The sequence below is a fragment of the Xiphophorus couchianus genome, chromosome 14 (genome assembly GCF_001444195.1).
Source record: "Xiphophorus couchianus chromosome 14, X_couchianus-1.0, whole genome shotgun sequence".
Classification (NCBI taxonomy): domain Eukaryota; kingdom Metazoa; phylum Chordata; class Actinopteri; order Cyprinodontiformes; family Poeciliidae; genus Xiphophorus; species Xiphophorus couchianus.
The window spans coordinates 14,218,300-14,237,801 of NC_040241.1; the positions used below are offsets into that span (position 1 = coordinate 14,218,300).

Below are 19,502 nucleotides of genomic sequence, written 5' to 3' on the forward strand. Positions count from 1 at the left end.
TCATATTTTAAAATCTACCTGGTCTACATCAGCATAAAAACAAATTGATCTATTTTCCAGAGCGTAACCTTGAAAGTGAAGACTTGGGTCAAGATGGGATCTTAAATATTTTTTTAAAAATGGACAGTTTATATGTTGGTTATGTGTAATACCTTACCTAAACCTTTTCGACATATGCCTGCTTTATTCCTTACTCATCCAAACAAATTGTTGCATCTACAAATATGTAGTAAATTAGTTTATTGTCGTATCAGATTCGTGGTTGCTATGGCACCGGGAGGCAGGCCAGGTTGGTGCGTTTGGCCCCAATGGGTGTGAGGGCCGCCAGCAAGGGGCGCTTTTCAGCTCCAGCTGAACCGGTGGTGAAAATGTCCACAGAGAGGATCGAGTTACTCTACGCCCCATCTTTAAGCCCCGGTCATTGCGCCGTTAGCTGCAGGACAACAGAGGAAACCAAACGGGGAGGAAGACTGGCTGTCTGGGAAAGAAACAGCTCTACCCTCATGTAAGTAACTCGTTGAGGACATTTTTCGCTTCAGAAAACGTCCACAAATGTTTGGTGAATGACATTTGTAGCTAAATACACGCAGCGCCTTTGTTCGTTGCAGTGTTGGCTAATTAGAAGGAAATACTGAGGCGCCTGTTGCTGCTGCTGTCGGGAAATGTCTGTTTTAAACAAGTTAAAACCGGATTTATACTTTTGTTTCAAACGTAAAGCGTGCCACTGCGGCGTAAAACAGCGACCGCAGCCGCTGTTCTGTCAACAAATCTCCTGTACTATCAAACTTCTGCTCGGAAAGCCTGTTGCTTTTTCACTCCATGGAGAGATGGGGAGGAAGGAGCAGGAGGAGGAGTTGAAGAAAAGCGGATTGACCCAGACTAGTCTGTATTCAAAATACTAGCAAACATCGACTAGATTTACAAGCACTACTAACCAAAATAATAGTCTTTTAGCCACAGCGCAGCACAGCTCCCACTAGACCATAGATGTTACATTTAGAGACATTTATCGCCTCCCCCCAAAACTCCCTGACGTGTTTGTGGTTTAAGTCTCAGGCGTTTTAAAGTTAAAAGCTTTGTCAGACGTTGAGTGAATCATTACAAGCCACCTCAAGGGTAAAGCATTTCCTGCTTTATTGGAGAAACACGGCAGCTCTGCTTGCAGTAAATGTCAACATTATTTCACATGCTAGTGAAAAAAAATGTTTTTGTTTCATTATTGCTGTAAACACATGTCTGGGAGGTCAGAGTGCAAAAAGATAGAAAAAAAAAACGTAAAAGAAATATATTGTGGAGAACTTTAACAATCTACAGCCCTATATGGTTCACATCACCTGCTTTAGAGCTTTAGTTATTTGGCCAGTCGCCTTTAACTTGTGATGCGTCTCTGAGTCATGCCTTAACAAAGTCCTTTTGTTAAGTCTATTACAAGTTACAGTGCGGGGGAGTGGAGAGTCATCACGTCTTATTGTCCAAGGAATTTTCATTCTTTAAACTTTCTTACAATTTGTCACAATTCAAGCACAGACATCAATGCAACATTTGAACTCCGGCATTGGTGGGAGTTAAGGAGCAATGCTGTTCACGAATAGCTAAAATCAGCAAGAAGAAAATGTTTACAATCGCTTAATTTAATAGTGTAACACTAAATATACGTAGTTTAAATATGCGTTAATATGCACAATGGAAACTGTGTCAGAAGCTAACATCTACAGTCTTCTGTTTTTGTTAGTACAGCCAGTCAGTCCCAAGGAAAATAAATGGCACTCCTGGATTGGCTGCTTTGCAAATGCCAGTCTACAATGTGTCAAATAGCATTGCGCCAAGGTATTTTAGTTTCCCAAGCTGTATTTCATTCAGGATATTTTACTCTACACGAATAATTAGGAGTCACATTGCACAGAAAAATATATCTGAATCTGCATTAACTACACAATGAATAATCAAGAGTCCATATTGCATCACTGTGAAGTAAAAAAAAGGACAAACTACATAATTTAATAATTTTTTCCAAATGAAGAGATTGGACTAAATACACTACAATCCTGGAAGAAAAATTGTTAGAAGCACTAATCCCCAACATACAACCAGCACTACAATTAAAGTGTTTAGATCAAAGCTTACTAATGTGATTGAGTGGCCTAGTCAAAGTCCAGACATGAGCCAAATTGATATTTGACAAGAATTGAAAATTGCTGTTCATTATCACTTTCTATTCTTACCAAGCAAGAAAGAATTTGCAAAAAAAAAAAAAAAATTATTTGGTAAAGTTATTCTTCAAAACAGTTGCTGTTACGGGAGAAAAAAACCGTGATTTTATGAAGTAGTGACTCCGTGGAGGTTATGTTTCATTTTTCTTCCAATTCAAAGGAGAGCTCTAGCACTGTAATGGCGTTGCATAGAAAATAATAAAATACATTTTAGTTTCTACTGGTAATTTGACCAAATGTCAAAATCTTTTGACCTTTTGAGGCTCTTAGGGGTACTAATACTTCTATAAAGCATTTCATCTAAAGCCAGTTCACAAGACATACGAAGACGTCTCTTCTCTAATGCCGCATTTCCACTGAGCAGTACGTCATAGGTCGATGTGATTTGGTACGCTATTTCACGATTCAGCGTATTCAGGAGAACTTCTCCACCACCACCTGGACTCTCATTGGGAAGGCGGGGTTAAACCCGAATGCCTGATGTGGTGTCATACTCGTGAGACGACAAAAGTGATTACGTCTCATGCTTGTTGTAAGCAGCGACATTTGTCTGTTCCCTTGTCAACTGACTGTATTGTGTGACCACAGTAGCGCCACCCTAACTGTCTGACCCTGGGAATGTTGTGGTGTAGTGCAGTTGTATCGGCGTCTTAAAGGAAAACAGATAAAGTAGCTTACCAAACCAAATCAGTTAGAATGAGGCAAACTATAATCTGGCTTTTAAGGTTGCTTTTCAGGTAAAGCAAAAGCATGCTTAGACTTTATTTTTCTAGGTTTTTAAAAAATATATATTATTTCACATTAAAGCAAAAGGTCCAAATAAATATTACCTCTCAGATTAAGGATTATGATCATTAAGACACAATAAAGTACCTCATTTGTTCACTACAGCTTTTTATTATGTGCTCTTGCTTTACTTTGTTTTCCTGACCTGATAGCAAATTGCTCAATTTTGTGGGATTTAAATATGTTCCTGGTTTGCAAATCTTCTATGTTTAGTGTGATGAGTCATGATAAGAATGAGTAATTTCAGTTCCTCATCTTCATTATACGTCCTATGAGACAACATACGTGACAAACAGAACCATCTCTGAGCCTGAAGAAATGTCAAGCTGTGGTTATTTTCCCAAAAACTGTGGGAGAAAAGCTTGAGCGGGAGGCTGGATTGATCACATGAGACAGGTGTTACCTTGGTTTCAAAATAACTGATAAAACCATTAGCCTTCGTAGGACTCATGATAATCTGTTCTGCAAATGTGAACATCCAAACGTCTGATAAGATCAAATGTGTTTATTCCACATTTTAAACCCTTTGACTGACTGAGGTGTAAGAAATGTAAATTACCTGGCTTTAATTAATCTAAGATTAATCAAACAAAAACAACAGTTTGCTACAGCAGAAATGCTTTCATTCAGACTAATCTTTATTGTAAAAGCTTTTTCTGTTTTTCTGTTTAACTACAATTTCAGAAAACATGACAGTGGAGGTGAGGTTAAATCAATGCCCTATTTCATCTATAAATAATGTTCATCCATTTAATCCAAATTAGCATCTGCGCTCCTATAGTTAAAGTAACAGAAATGTGTGAACTTGTCCTCAGATGATCTAACGTAGCATGTTGATCATTTTCAGGCCTTGAAAAAGGGAGAAAACTTCATTATCACCTGGCGGCTGAAAGATGATAGAAACAATTGGTAAGTTTCTCCTTTTTCTTAATTCTGACTTGAATTAGGTCCGTAAGCTGTTACTTTACACATGCATGTTCTTTTTTTAGTCTCAAGTTCATCTCATACCCGTTAAATGTTTCAAGTATTGCTATAAAAGCAGAAATCTGAGTCTACATGTGATTCTTCATTTTTCAAATCTGCAACTTTTGCTCAGTGAGTTACGTTTCATGTTTTGTCCTAGCTCTGCTTTTCACATTTGACTCCTGCCGAGCTTCCTGAAGCCAAGATGCTCTGGCTGCAGTTCAAGACATGTGGATAAAACTGACTGCGTTGCCGTCTCGTATACTGTTGCGGAAAATGTTATTTATTTGTTTGTCCTTTGAAAGATTTATTTGTCACGCACGGAGGCAAATTCTTGCTGCCAACTTCTTTCGGTAAAAGCTGCCAACATGCAGCCCAGGTTTTATTTACAGCTTTGGAAACTCACACTTCACCTCATTTAAATGAACTAATATTCATAATAAAGGTAAACGTTGCCATTATTTATTTAGAGGGGTTTAATCATTGTTTAGGTGTCTTAACAGAATCAGATACCTTTCCCTTTAAGTGGCTTGGCCAACAAATTCAACGCCAGATCACTTAATGCTTTGGTTCCTCTGACCGAACCCAGGCAAAAACTCTCTCAAAACAAATTGTGTCTTTACTGTAATTGACTGTAATATGAACCATTGAAAAGGCTGGTTCAATGGTTAACTCTGAAGCAGTTATTTGCTTTAACTGCTTCAGAGTTGAAGCAAATAAATTATTTTCTTGTTCCTGGAATTTATCTTATTCACAAAGTTTAGTAAGGTTCTTTGTTGGTATATTTCACTCTAGATTCAAAGTTTGCCTGCAAAACAGCAATCTGTGCTTTCCTACTATTTTTAACATGCCTCCGGACTTCTCTGTTTTATTGGTCAAAAGCAAATAAAACTAGAACGGCTACATGTCATGGGCTGGTAGGACTCTTCATTATCTATGTTGAGGCAAAGATGATGAAAACAACAGAGCTACGTGCTTAGAACCAGAAGCGAACAAGAACTAAATCTGTTCAAGCTCAAGTGTTATTGCCCTATTTGCAATCTTTGTTGCAACAATAAAGCTTCTCAGTTCAAAAAGAGCTCCAGCCCATTGTGCGTGTCCTGCTTGGTGTTAGTCACAGTTGGTCAGCTACAGAAATTGCTTTATTTTTGCTCAGAAGACTCCTGGCTGGCTTTTTCTCGCTAACAAGCCGCTCTGGAGTCGCTTGATTTGTGAAGCTTATGTGGGGTCCAGCCTGCTTCTCTTATCTCTTCGTCCTGATAGCCATTCTCTGCTCCCAGGCATACCCACTATTGACCCTAACAGCAAGAAAAGGAAGCAGAGCTTTTCTGTCAACAAGCAGAGCGTTAAAAATGGAGTTTTTACTTTTGTGCAAAACCTGTGGCGACACGATTTTGATACAGTAAGGTCTGTTAAGCATCAATCAGCCTTAGCTAAGCCTCGTTTGTGGATGTACAGCTCTATCCCTTCTTTCTTGTGGGTTTCATGCATAAATGGATGTCAGAACTGCACGAGTAAAAGTGAAAAAAAGAAACTCTTTTAAAGCATAATACCCTATATAAGAAAAAGAAAAAAAACAATGTACATGTCTTAACTTCCCTTCCAGCGTTCAGTCTTTTCTAATAAAGAACTGTCTCTCCCACGCCTGCTTCTCTCTACCTCCACGCCTGCGCTTCGGCCGGCTCTGTCACTGAAATATGCGACGGCTTGCAGATACCCAGCGTGCCTTGCAGGCGGTGGAGCGTCTCCAGGCCAAACTGAAGGAGCGGGGGGAGGTGCCCACCGAGGAGAAGCTCAGCCTGCTCAGATCGGTGCTTCAAAGCCCACTCTTCCACCAGATCCTGGCCTTGCAAAAGTCTGTCCAGCATCTCAAAGATCAGGTTTGATATAACCCCTGCAATACCTCCTCTGACCTTATTTTTCTCTCTTTTTACCGCTTGAGTTGGTACTGCAGCTTACTCACCATTACTTTACGGCAGCATAAGAGTAATTATTACTTTCTCAGCACCCACAGTCTTGAAACATTTGCTTTTTCACAGTCAGAAACATATTTTATAGTTATTTTAGTAATGTTTACTTTTCTCCATACATGGTTGGTGGAGAACTGCAAGCAGGACTTCTTATAGCTTTCTTTCAATGATGGCTTTGTTCTACAATAATTAATTAAATTAGAAATACACACAGGTGGATGATATTTATTAACTTCAGTTCTTTTGAAGGCTGAACATGTCCTGTCATTAGATTGTCCCACCGTAACTCTGTAGTTCCTCCAGAGTTACAATAAGCCATTCCTATGTATTCATAAGTTCACAGTGGTACCATACTCTTTGCATTTAGGACAATTAGATTAAACCGTTCTCTATAAGCTTTTCAAAACTCCAGATATTGTTTTATAATCTGATCCTGGTTTAAACATCTTCACCGTATTAACCCTAATTTATCTGGGTTGGGGTTGATCAAATCTAATCCAGGTGAGTCTGAAGCTCATTGATTGCACATTATTTGATTTAAAGGCATCAAAGGGACCTGAAATGAATAAATCATATCGAAAGTTGTGATTTAATATGGCAAAATGTGAAAATGAAAGGGAGATTAATCCTTTGCTGCTATTTCCGCTCATTTTCTCAGAGTGGAGTATTAGAAAAGTTATTTAACATTTAATTGCTTTTGCCAACACTGAGTGTGGGCCTCTATGTTTAATTAACTAGCATAATTTATATGGCTTTATACAAATAATGCTCAGATTCCTCACATTTCTAACTTCTTCATATCAGTAAAATTGCTCATCATGGCAAAAACAAAGATCTGATGCTAAAAGAGGAACTGCTTGCAAAAACGTGGAAATGGCTGCTGAATGACTATCATATTTTCACAAGTGACCTCCGTTTGGTCCATGTTGGAGGTGTGGACCCTGGACCTGATGGTCACTCTGGGGGAGTTTCAGAGATCTCAGAGACATTCCCAGAAGTATAGTCATCACTTCAACAAGCAGTCGCACCAAGATTTACGTCCCAGTTGCCAAATGGAAATCGTTCTTTAGTGAAAGCCAGAAAAATGTCCAATTGAGATTTGCAAAAAGAAAAAAAATGTCTCTCAGGACTTTCTAGAGTGTTAGAAAATGATTTTAAATTAATATTACACTGACTGGCTTCTTGTTTTTATGTTGTGTCTCATACACTCGACCAGTCTGATAACCCACTTCACACTTTTTGTACATTAAAGTACGGTGAAAGCAGAATCGTGCTGATGATTGTCTTGTTTTGGATGGTAGGAGAGAAGTGTCATATCCAAAGACTGGGCTTTTTATTTATCCTCCTACAGGACAATGATACACATTCTTGTGTCCTAGTTGAAATGTATCTTCTGTCCAATCGTCTCCTTTTATCTAAGAAGTTTTGTTTTCGAGTGTAATCGGAACAAATATTCTTGACCTGTTAAAAAAGAAAATGGACAAACTCAGTACAGGACATCAGGAAGATTATATGTAGCCTATCAAATTCCTGATTTCTTCTTCCTATGTCTTTGCTGTCTTCACAGCAACCTCTCTTATTTAGTTTCTGCCTCACATCAAGACGCTGTGTTCCTCCTCTGCTTCCAGTCCTTACTTATCCCCAGTTGTGTTTTCTGTGGCTGATTTGCTATCAGGGTTCACACAAACCACATCCTACATCAGCAGAGATCATGGTACAAGTGGGAAAGTCATTTTTGTTCCTTTTGAGATGATTTTTCCCGCTGAGAGTGGATTTAGGTGGAAGTAAAGAGCTCTTAAGTCAAAGCGGAAAGGAACAGGGTAAGTATTTGAGAAGCAGGAGAAAATATGCGAGCTATGCAGTGGGAGGCACTGGGATGAGAGAGCTACCTCCCTCCTACAGAATTTTGATCATAAAGTGTCTTGTAACAGTCCTTTAAAAAAATAATAAAAAATTGCTTTCGCGATTGAAGTTTCGCTCTTCATCATAGATTCCTTCCAGATCTAAGGCTGAACCACTTTTTTTCGAGCTAAAGGGACATATTTTAATAAAAGACGCAAATCTGCGAGTGTGTCTTACATCTTTATATTAGATTCAAACCCAACTGTGCTTGTTTGGCTCCCTAAAGCAGAAACAATTTAGAGAGGCATGTTGTGTTTTGTTCAGAGAAGAGAGCCAGACACAAAGGCATTCAGTTTGTCTTCTGGCTTCTGTTAGTTAGGCCTTGCTCGATCCATGTTGCCACGGTAACAGGGCCCCAGCTCCTCAATGAGAAAGAGGCCTGCACTGCCACTGCTGCTACTGCTATGTGAAGTGGGGCAGAAACAATTTCTTAAATGTGCAAGAACCAAACTGGAACTTTAATCCTCTTAGCCAGGCCTCGGCTAACAAAGCTCGCACATGAGGACAGCAACTTAGCCGCGTGCTACACTAACTTATACCAGCCCGCAGGGTTTGCTTTGCAGCACTGATGCGTCCTGTTAAGTGGATTTTTGTTGCTTAGGACTAATCTGGGACTTTATTTATCTGAGACATTATAAACAAGTTCCAGATGCAAATTTAGGAACTCAAAAGGGATAGCTTTAGTTTATGTACATCCTCTTGAAGCCAATTTAAATCCTTTCGGCTAATAAAATCAGGAAAGCATTGTTTTGTACAGTTGTCTCATTTGTGCTATTCATCTGCCGCACAGCTAAAAGTCGGCGCACTAATTAAAACTCGAGCATATTACGGAATCCAGATGGCCTCCCTCCCCTCCCTGCCATGATAGAAATATTGTATTTGGAGCAGAGTCGTTGTTGGAACGTCGGCTAAGAGCCATTATCTCCTCAGGGATTAGATGGCCACAGATCCAGCTAATCGTGGTGGGATAACAAGCTATCCACTGTCCCAGTGGTTTTAGGCTGCCCACAGTCAGAAGCTTATTCTCTAAAATTAAACTCTTTAAATGTTTACGTTCACAGCAATGCAAACATTTAAAGTTTACGTTGCTGTACTTTAAATGTAGAACTAGGTACGTTTAAAGTACCTAGTTCTACAAAAATGGAACTAGGTAAATATTACACAACAACCTTTTTTCCTCTTTTTTAAATTTTTTTATTCCAACTTTCAGTCAAACCACTACACAAAACTAAAATTCTTGGTTTTAATTGCTAGCAGGAGCTTTTGTTTAAGGATCTGTTTAGAAGAATATAGTGGCACGTAGCTCACGAGAGGTTTTTCTGTAAAATTTATATTTTTATTGCATTAATTCCATACAGTTAACATTTGACTTAGTTTTAGGTATTTAAAAAAGAGCGTAAAACATTGCTGCATTTATGAATTTGGTTTTTCTTTTTAACTTGATGTGTTTTGTGTTATTTTATGGATTCTACTTTTCTCAATATAGCGCTTCACAAAAGATCTCACACCCGTTTTACACTTTCTTACACTGCAACCACAGATTTCAGTGCATTTTCTATGAATTGCGTATGATAGACAAACACAAAGCAATAAATTAGGGATGAAGTGGGAAGAAAACTCACAAAGATAAATCTGCAGTGTGTGGTTTGCATTTATATTTTTCCTTAAAGTCAATACATTGCAGAATCACCTTTCTCTGCAACTAGAGCTGGTAGTCCTTTGTGGCATGTCTCTACTAGCTTTGCAAATATAAAGACTGATGCTAAATAGCTCAAACTGTCAGATTGGACTCTGTATCCACATTCCCATCCCTAACTTGCCTGCTGTGCTCCTTGGTCTTCATGATGTGGTTCCTTCTTTAATGGCATCTAGCAAACCATTGAGGCCTTCACAGAACAACTGGAAGTATGCTAAGATGAAATTAGAAAGATGGAGTCAGTTTACCAATTAGACTGGCTTTATAGGCAATTGTTTGCTCTGGATTTTCTCTTTGGGTGTCAAACTAAAGGGCATGTTTGTATCATTTTTATTCCATTTTACCAGTTTGTATTGTTTTTCATTGAAGTAAGTGGCTATAACAAGGCAAAATGTGACAGAGAATCTATATATTCTTTTTATTCAGGGTAGTATCACATCATCCAGAGGAAGTGACCTCAATGATCACAGCATCAAAGCCAATGGCAGCCATGCTTCCTATTCGGACGACTCCGCAACTTCACATATCAACGGGAAAACCTCTTTGGAAGAATTTGAAGGCATTATCCACTCTATGGCCCAGGTAAAATCACATGAAGGGTGTAAGTTTGTGCAAAAAGAGAATCAGCCCCCAAATATCTCTGAGTTTTAATTTTAAATTCATGTATTTGTGTTTGGATGACAAAGGGTCGCTATGTGACAAATGTGGAGCTGCAGAAACCAGCGTCAGGGGGTCTCGGCTTCAGCGTGGTGGGGCTAAAGAGTGAGAACCGTGGAGAGCTGGGAATCTTTATTCAAGAAATTCAACCAGGAAGTGTTGCCTACTGGTATGTAAAAAACTGTAAACATGGCAGTGTTGAAACACTTTAGGTACATATTCCGAAATTATGGATGCTTAGTCAAATTTTGCCTTAATTACCTAGTTACCATAATACCTTTGGATTAGACATTATTGATCCCATTTAATTTTCCAGGATTAGTGTAATCCATCCAGTTTTGAAAACTGGAAATTTGTGTCTAGAAAATGACTTGAAACATATGTAGGGACCCAATTTTGTGGAAAACAGCAGGAAACTACTCACCAATTTTGTGCGTTATATCGTTTTTGTCTCTGAAAGTGACGGGAAGCTAAAGGAAGCGGACCAAATTCTGGCGATAAGCGGTCAACCTCTGGACCACACGGTCACCCACCAACAAGCCATCAGCATCCTGCAGAGAGCTTCAGAGAAGGTGCAGCTTACCGTGGCCAGAGGGCCGATACCTCAGCTGACCAGTCCAGTTGTGTCACGCACACCCTCTGCTGCTAGCACGTTATCAGCCCACTCCAGCAAGGTACAAAAAGAAAATATACACATACAGGACATTAGTTTGGATTTCACTGAATTTTACAAATTTCGCCAACACCTTTGAAATGTTCCCGTTTTATGGATAACACATCCAAATCAGTGTTTTTATTTTATTTTATTTTTTCCCAGTGGCAGCACGTGGAGACGATTGAGTTAGTAAATGACGGCACTGGTCTCGGCTTTGGGATTGTTGGAGGAAAAACTACGGGGGTTATTGTCAAAACCATAATTCCTGGAGGCGTCGCAGATCAGGTGATTGCACTGGTGTATTTCAGTTGGGTTTAGGATCGTCTAAGTTCCTAACTTTTGAAATCATGAAAACACATTTTTTAATCATAGGATGGACGCTTACGAAGTGGGGATCACATCCTGCGAATCGGAGACACCGACCTGTTTGGCATGGGCAGCGATCAGGTGGCCCAGGTCCTCAGGCTGTGTGGCAACAGGGTGAAACTGGTTGTTACCAGGGGGCCTGTGGAGGAGACGCCGTCTGCCGTCATGTCTGTGGTGCTCCCCACTGTCGCTGAGCAGCAGGTAAATGAGACTTTCACTAAAATATAGAAATGACAGTATAAAATGCAATACAACAGGTTCTCATTTTTAGCTACATCTGTGCTGCATCCTCAAATTACTGCTGTAAAATGTCAGTTATGCATTACATTTTCAGTACTGCACATGTTTTATTAACCCAATATGTTAATTTATTAAGAATAATTTTATTTAAACTATGTTTTTTATTAAATAATATACATGCAATTCTTGTACTCCCCAGTATCTATGTGAGTACAGCCATCAGTGCCCATCTATTGAATGCACATAATAGCTCCTCCATAACAAGTGGTTTACTGCACCGTATACACAGATTATACTCATTATTTTTCAGTAATTATACAGTGTAAGTCCTTGTAATTCCACTGGCTGACGTGCATCACAGACAGTCGTCAGCTTCAGGTGAGTTGCTTCTCACTAATATGCAGTTCTCTCTTCCAATCTGTGGTTTGTTTGTTTAAGGCGTTAATTTAGACAGAACCTCACTGCCAGACTGTGTAAAAATACTGCTGAACATCTTTCACTTCAAGTAAAGTTGGAAGACTGCATTTAGTTGTCCAATATGTTGAAATGATCTGACTAGTTGGATTTGTGCTATTCATCATGTGTTGGGTTGAGGTGAAAAAAAAAAACTAAACTGGTTCCCTGTATCAATACTTAGATATTTTTTATTTTTACAAATAAAATGCTTGGTCTGTTATTTTCACCTCCTGCTGTCTGTTGCATCACTCACTAGCTTAGAGTTAGTGTATCATTTGTAATGCACCAATGGGAATTTTGTGGCCAATTTCAAGTTTTTATAAATAATAAAGCAACAATAGAAACAGAGAGTGTGAAAGAGAGAGCAGTTCCTACATTTATTTTAATCATTTTAAAACAAAAAAATCCACAAATAAGCACATATTTGGCAAATAAGTTAGAGATACAGTCCAAAGAAAAATCTGAATGGGTGAATCTGCAAATAGTGAAATCTTGGAGATTTCATGGGAACTGAGACAATCACAGAAATAAACACAGAAACCAGAAGATTGTGCCCAACGGAACACGACCCAACATGAGAATGACTCAAAGACTAAACAAATCGTCAACATAACCAGATACCTTCACTAATTGGAAAAAAATCAAAATTTTCTGATTCCCTACTGGTGGCCATTAGTCAGGGTCAATCAAGCAATAAACCATTTATGGTCACCAGCCTGTTTCTCAGAACATCTCCGCATTATGCTGGGGAAAAAGAAAATACAAAGCTCTTAGCCATACACTTCAAACATAACATTTTGGGCTGATATGAACAGTTTTAAACCTTCATACATTTTTAGTATTAACAGTTGAAAATAATTAAATACACCAGGAAGTTGCATAAGCTGTGAAGAAGCACGGAGGTGTCAATTTATTTCTGTTGAAATGTTTCAAGCTGCACTTCTATATCCATTCTGTACCATAATCATGATGCAAAGATGAGTAACTTTTATTTACCCACAATAATAGAATTGTTTTAGTTTTTCTCCATTCAATGCAAGGTTAAAAGAAAAGGTTTTTGCTAATCTTGCTTTTGTTGACATTTACTTTAACAGGGAAGTGAAGAAGAGGAGATTGAAGCATTTGATGTGAGCCTAAGCAAGAACACACAGGGACTGGGCATCACTATTGCTGGCTATGTTGGCGATAAGAATTCAGGTGAGAATAAAGTGGAGGTTGAGTTCAGTTATTATCATATGACAGGATATCAAATTATATGCATGTATTTATATAAACACGGGTTTTTGTGGAAGTCACAAGCAAAAAGAAAAACTGCTGAATAATTAATGGAGTTGTATAATTTTATAGGGGTATTTCTGTGCCAGATTGTGGACTCACAATCAAACAGTCCCTCCGAGATGCTGATTCATCTATGCACACATTAAATGTTTTTAATATTGCCGTGATTATCGTTGTCAGCTGGAAGAGAGTTTGAAAAGCTCCATGGAAAATATGATCAAAAAGACTAAATGAGGAGCAGCTCTGTATGGTGCCAGTCATGTTTTAATAAACATCGTTATAAAGGATATATATTCATTTGGTGGAGATTTTACCATCCTAAAGGAATGTTGGTTAAAAAATATCTACATTTTTTTTCTTGATAAAAGTTGCTCAACAATATATTTATATTTGCTTGTTTATTGTGAGCTTATGTAACTCCCAAAGTTGAGCATATTTCAACTCAGAGAAAATAACTATAGTTTTAATTCCAAGGAGTTTAGTCTCACTCTTGCCTTGACAACATACGCACGGCAGTATCTACATTGACAATATAGAGTGTTTAATAAAAACCAACAGGAATAAATGCAAAGGAAAACAGGTCAATGAAGGCAGGCAGACTAACAGAAGGGAGTAATAGAAACAGAGAGGCTTAAATACAAGAGAGTGTGATTGCTGACAAGATGGAGGTGGTTGATTACAAACAGGGTGCAGACGTGAGAGAAGATAAAGAGTAAAATAAGGAAAATAAAAGTAATGAATCCACAAACTAAACAGGGACTAAAATGATCTAGAACCAAAGGGAAAACACTAACAAATAATATAAGAGAATCAAATGCAAAAATACAAGAAACAGAACAGAGGAATAAACTAGAAAACTCAATAGAAAGGAATTAATATATGGAAAGACCTGAAAAGCAGTACTTATGAAACTGTATGGAGCAAGACCTGTTAAGCAATAATAAGAAACACAAATATTCAAATATAGTGGAAATAGTGTGAAAACCACTGATGGAAACACGAGGGGATAAAAACACATCAGGTGGGTTACCAGAATGGAGTTTGAACCACACTCTGTACCAGTAGGTAGCGGTAATGATTATATGATGGGGTTTTTGTCAACTGGCAATAAAAATCGAAAAGAAGAAGATAACAGTTGAGATGGAGAAATATGTTGACACAACTGAGGGAACTAGCTAAAGGGCATGACTAAATAAAACAAACATAAGCGAAAAGGTGTGAAAAACAAATGATTGGAAACCCTTTTGAACACTAAAGCAAAACTCCTTTGGGACATGATGTAAATATGGAAAACCTAAAGGTGAAATGATGTACAACCAATATCTATATCTAATTTCTCTTCATGTTTTTCTAAAGTTTAAAAGTAATTAAGATACAATTTCTGCTGAATAATTACAGTGAAATTATTTACATGACAAAATCAGTTTAAAGATGTGTAAATATTAGATATTATTTTTTAAAAAGTGCTAGATGTTTTACTACTGTACACCTGTACTTCTCTAAATATCATGTTTGACCTACACACATGATTTGTGTGAGTGTTTTCTAGTCTTCAAAAAGAAGATAAAGCACAGTGTAAAGTGTAAATTGCAAGTTGCTTAAGTTTAACTCTTAACTTTACAACTTATACTGACTCCTCAGAGCCCTCTGGCATCTTTGTAAAGAGCATAACAAAAGACAGTGCAGTGGATCAGGATGGCCGGATTCATGTTGGAGACCAGATAATCGCCGTGAGTACCTTGATTATTCCCCTCGGAGGAAAGACTGTTTTTACTGTCTTCATTTGGTCTGGACTAAAATATGCAGTGAAAGGTTCAGGTTGCGTTTTGTGTTACATTTATCGCATTTACGCACTCGGCAGAGGGACGTTATGAGATGCATAATTTTGAATAATTCACAGTTTACAGATAGCAGCAGCTCTTTTTTGCAACCATGAATATAATGGAGTGTTTAATTAGCATACTGAGAAAATATGTTTTTAATATTCTTGCTGAGGATTTTTATGGTGCATTGTTTTCATAATGTTCAGACTGATTCCTCTAGTTTTATTCTGCTCTGTGAGAATCTTATAATTACTTAAATTCCTTTAATTTATTACCCATCTGAGAACTATCTAATTAAATACTCCCAGCACATACTCCCAGCTCTCTCAATGTTTTCTACATAGCCCCTGGCGTTTACAAACTCTTAAATTACTTTAATTTCATTTTCTTGGAGCTAGAGTGCATTTGACAGCATTACTTCCCAAGAAATTTTTCTGACATTTTCATATCTGGGTTGACCCCAATGGTCGCCCCCTGTAGGTGGATGGCGTAAACATCCAGGGATGCACCAATCAACAGGCAGTGGAAGTTCTCAGACACACTGGCCAGACGGTCCACCTTAAGCTGATCCGGCGAGGCTACAGGCCCGACGACGAGAAGGAACCCCCCACCGTGACCCCTATCGTCTCTATCTTGTCCCCTTCTGCCACCATCCCGACCACAGCCACCATCATGAAGGAGCTGGAGTTGGACAGGAGCACGGCTCAGCAGCCCACTCAAGGTAGGAAAAAATGTATTTTCTAAAAAATACATAGAAAAAAATGATCTATTAATCTGCTTATCTCAATGTGTCTAGAGAGGTTTTATTTTATGTGTAAATATGGCTTCGAAACCTTTTTTTTTCTTTTTTATGGGATCTCAGATTAAACATGCTATCTTGCTACAGTTAGATATTTTATTGTGAAAACTTATATTTCTTTGTATAATAAATTGACCTTAATTTAATGTAAAATTTATGACACACAAGGTGCTTTTGTTTCACCACACACCCATCTGGATTGTCCCAGTACAAATGGATTCCAAATGTTTACAGTAAAGGGTTATTCTATGGTTTGGTTAACCTAAGATAGCACTCCTTGTTGCAGCATACAGTTAGTTTTTCTTCATTGCGTTGTCCTCCCTACTTTGTGTCATAATTCAAAGTTTTTATTCCACATTGCTTAAAGTAAACAGTCATTCTAAACTTTTTATATTTTGCTCTGACTGAAAATTAGGGCTAAGCTTATGCTAGTTCCTAATTTTTTGTAGCCATTTCCTGACTTTTGAAGATCAACACAAATCTGCCTTACTTGAATGGCTTGTTCTCTTGTCTTTGGCATTTGGAAGAATTTCACATATTTTTAGACAAGGGAAACAGGAAGTTATGGATTTCAGTTAAGAAGCTTATTAACACTCTAATCAACTTTGAAACTAGGTGATCCATTAAAAATGCTTGTGTTTGTTTAACCTAGCTTTCTTGTTCTCCTTTAATGGGTCTAACAACTTTAATGAATAAGGATGAATCACATTTCTAAAAGTGTTTAAATTATATTAGAAACACCGGATTCTAATAAATGGACTTTTTTTTTTTTTTTTTTTGCATAGCCTCTAAAACCATTTCTTTTTAGTGTCACATTTGAAATGGGTTCTTATTTTTAGATTAAACCCCCTTAACTACATTTTTTTTACTTAACTTTGTGTACAGGACAGTATTAATTTGTGCCATGTTTGTTTTAGACGTTTAACATTAATCAAGTTAGAGACAGGAAAGTGAAAGGTTTTTGTCTCCAGCTGCACTGACGGAGCCTCCAGGGTTTTACAGAAGCAAGAAGCCAAGTTGCATAAGTGGCTTAGTGTCAACAAGGATTGATAGAAATGGGAAGTAATTAGATTTGGCATGGAGTGATAGTAGCCCAAAAGTCTGGACACAGACTTGATAAAAACTTTTATTTTTATGAGTGCTATGATACAAGTAAGAAAATGACAAATACAAAAACACATAAAAATTAAATAAATAAGATCTATGCATATTATATTGCTGAAGAGGCTGGTGGCGAAAACAGCTGGGCCCAGAATCTCCTCCACAGCTTAGGTCCTCCAACAAAGGGAAAAATGCTGAGACCTTACCAACTCTCTGCCGGGTTTCATAAGAAATCTTTCATTGCTATTTTATCCTTTGTTTCCACTGAGTGGTATGGAACGGATTGATCCACTTTGGGATGCTATTTGTCTTTTTAAATTGTAAAAGAAACTATAACTGATCTGTACCACACCATCCCTGGGGCCCCTTCTGTTGAGTCAATAGAAATTGTTACTGAAATTCACTAAAACTGAAGGTATGGCAAGGGAGGAGCTACTGGTGCCACACAACACAGTCGATTGATTGTGTCACATTTGTTGTCGCACAAGTATGACATGTTTGGGTTTATGCCCGTCTGCCTGGTGAGAGTCCAGCCATCAATGGAAACAATCTCCTTAATTTTCCACACCACTGAACTTCACTGACCCATGCCGTACCACTCAGTGGAAACAAGACAATAGTTAAGTTAAACTACAGAAATAAAAAAGCGCAAAGTGCATTCAGCATGCTGTTTACAAAGTCCCGATCTGGTTAGATTTGTAAAGCCTTCTTGCCACACTGGGGCAATGAGATCAGTACTGAGAACAAAGAAATCTAATCGTAGACTCTGATGTGCTGATGTTCATGAAGACAATTGCGTTTTTGTGCACCTGTCACGGTTTCTCTGTGTTTCAGCAGCCGTCGTTGCTCAGAAGCAGTTCCAGACAACAGGAGAGGGATCTGATGTCAGCTCTGCTGTGGATCATCTAACAAAAGACAAACATGGTAGGAGGCTGGGATTATTCAAGTCATTCTGCCACAGAGCTACTGTTCCCACATTTAACAGATAAGGGCTATTGTTTACAGGACCACACAGACACACAATGGGAAGAAATACTGAGATGGGAGCAAAGCGCTAAAGTTAGATTTTTAGGCTGCCGCATATAAAAGAGAATTGATGTTTGTTTTTATAGAAAACTTATTTTAAGTACTTAAAATATATTTACAATTAGGATGTTGTGATGCATACTTTTTTTCTTTACATTAGGGCCGAAGTTAACCCCTACTGAAGAAGACGAACTGATGAAGAAATGGCAAGAGATTCTTGGTCCAAATAATGAAGTTGTGGTAAGGAATGATTATATATATATATATATATATATATATATATATATATATGTGTGTGTGTAGGGGTGTGTGTGTGTGTGTGTGTGTAAGAGTTACCATATTTGAAAAACAAAAGATATTGAGCACCTCACGAGTTATCATGATGTTGTCTGGGTGTTATAATTCCTTGTTTCCTCTGCAGGTGGCTCAGGTGGAGAAGTTTACTGAGAACAGCGGCCTGGGCATCAGTCTGGAAGCTAGCGGTGGTCATCATTACATCCGTTCAGTCCTTCCTGAGGGACCAGTCGGCCGCTGTACAAAGTTGTTTAGTGGGGATGAACTGCTGGAGGTAAACCTTTGCTCAAAGAAATAAAACCTTATTTTTGTCTTGATCTAAACATTGATTTTAGGGGATTTGTTCATGCTTCCATGTGATATAGCACTAGTATCATTTCATAATGGGCTTTTTTTGTACAAATAGCTGCTGTAACAATAAATAAATGTTAACTTTTCTTTTCTTTAGAGAAGTTAAAAAACTAATTATTGGGTCAATAAGAAAATATTACTGGTTAAAACTGAAATGATTCCAAAAGTAAATGTGTTCAACATAAGTGCAATACAGGAACAGCATCATATCTACTATTGTATTTTTGATGTTCAGTCTTTAATCCAGGAGTTTCACCACAGCTCTAAGCTAGTCTAAATTTTAATCTCTAAAACAAATATGTAATTTCCAAGTCTACACAGTCTCACCAGCAACTTAAATCATTTTTAGAAATCTGTAATGTGGAAAGCTTTTTTAAGAAAACAAAAACACAGTAGTTTTGCACAGCATCTAAGAGTGGACAGGGACTAATTTACTTGTCTTCATAAAATAAATAAACCATTGTGTTTGAACTTGGGCATATTACTTCCTCAGGGCCAAGTCTATAGTTCTTTAATAGTCCCGGAGAAGCCTGTGATGTTCAGCAGAAAATGTTTTCCAGCTGTTGAGTCTCACTAGAGTGGATTTTCTCACCTAACACCAGGTGTTAGAGTGTTGAAAGCATTAGTACCACAATCTAATTTCCTAATACAACGCAACCTGACTCTGAAGTGTTTATTTACTAAAGTCAAAAGTATTGGAGCTTTGTTTGTAGAGAACAGACTGTTGTTCTCAGGAGTTAAAGCTTAAAGACAGTTAAGCTTTAATTCCTATAATACAGGAAAATAAAAAAAATTCAGTCAGCATGTCATGTTGGAAGTCATTGATCACTTGCAATGAGTCCTAAAAAGGTCTAACTTCTACTAAAAATCTTTATTAATAAATATGTTTGTGGTAATTGAACTCATCCAATAATCTGACCTTTAACAAC

General features: G+C 37.9%; 1 protein-coding gene across 7 annotated transcripts in view; it reads left to right on the forward strand.

The window, feature by feature from the left end:
- The first annotated feature begins 354 nt into the window (after positions 1–354).
- mpdz (multiple PDZ domain crumbs cell polarity complex component) overlaps positions 355–19,502 on the forward strand; it is a 52,271-nt gene continuing 33,123 nt past the window's right edge. For 6 of the 7 annotated variants that reach the window (XM_028038412.1, XM_028038416.1, XM_028038417.1 and 3 more), the window contains exons 1-14: positions 355–505; positions 3,844–3,905; positions 5,673–5,839; positions 9,954–10,109; positions 10,214–10,353; positions 10,645–10,858; positions 11,002–11,124; positions 11,212–11,406; positions 12,996–13,098; positions 14,821–14,909; positions 15,483–15,723; positions 17,737–17,826; positions 18,089–18,168; positions 18,350–18,496. In XM_028038412.1, the coding sequence (XP_027894213.1) occupies positions 3,890–3,905; positions 5,673–5,839; positions 9,954–10,109; positions 10,214–10,353; positions 10,645–10,858; positions 11,002–11,124; positions 11,212–11,406; positions 12,996–13,098; positions 14,821–14,909; positions 15,483–15,723; positions 17,737–17,826; positions 18,089–18,168; positions 18,350–18,496 (1,761 nt within the window). In that variant the 5' untranslated portion in view covers positions 355–505; positions 3,844–3,889. The remainder of the gene's footprint in view (positions 506–3,843; positions 3,906–5,672; positions 5,840–9,953; positions 10,110–10,213; positions 10,354–10,644; positions 10,859–11,001; positions 11,125–11,211; positions 11,407–12,995; positions 13,099–14,820; positions 14,910–15,482; positions 15,724–17,736; positions 17,827–18,088; positions 18,169–18,349; positions 18,497–19,502) is intronic. The other variant, XM_028038414.1, reaches the window with a different exon arrangement.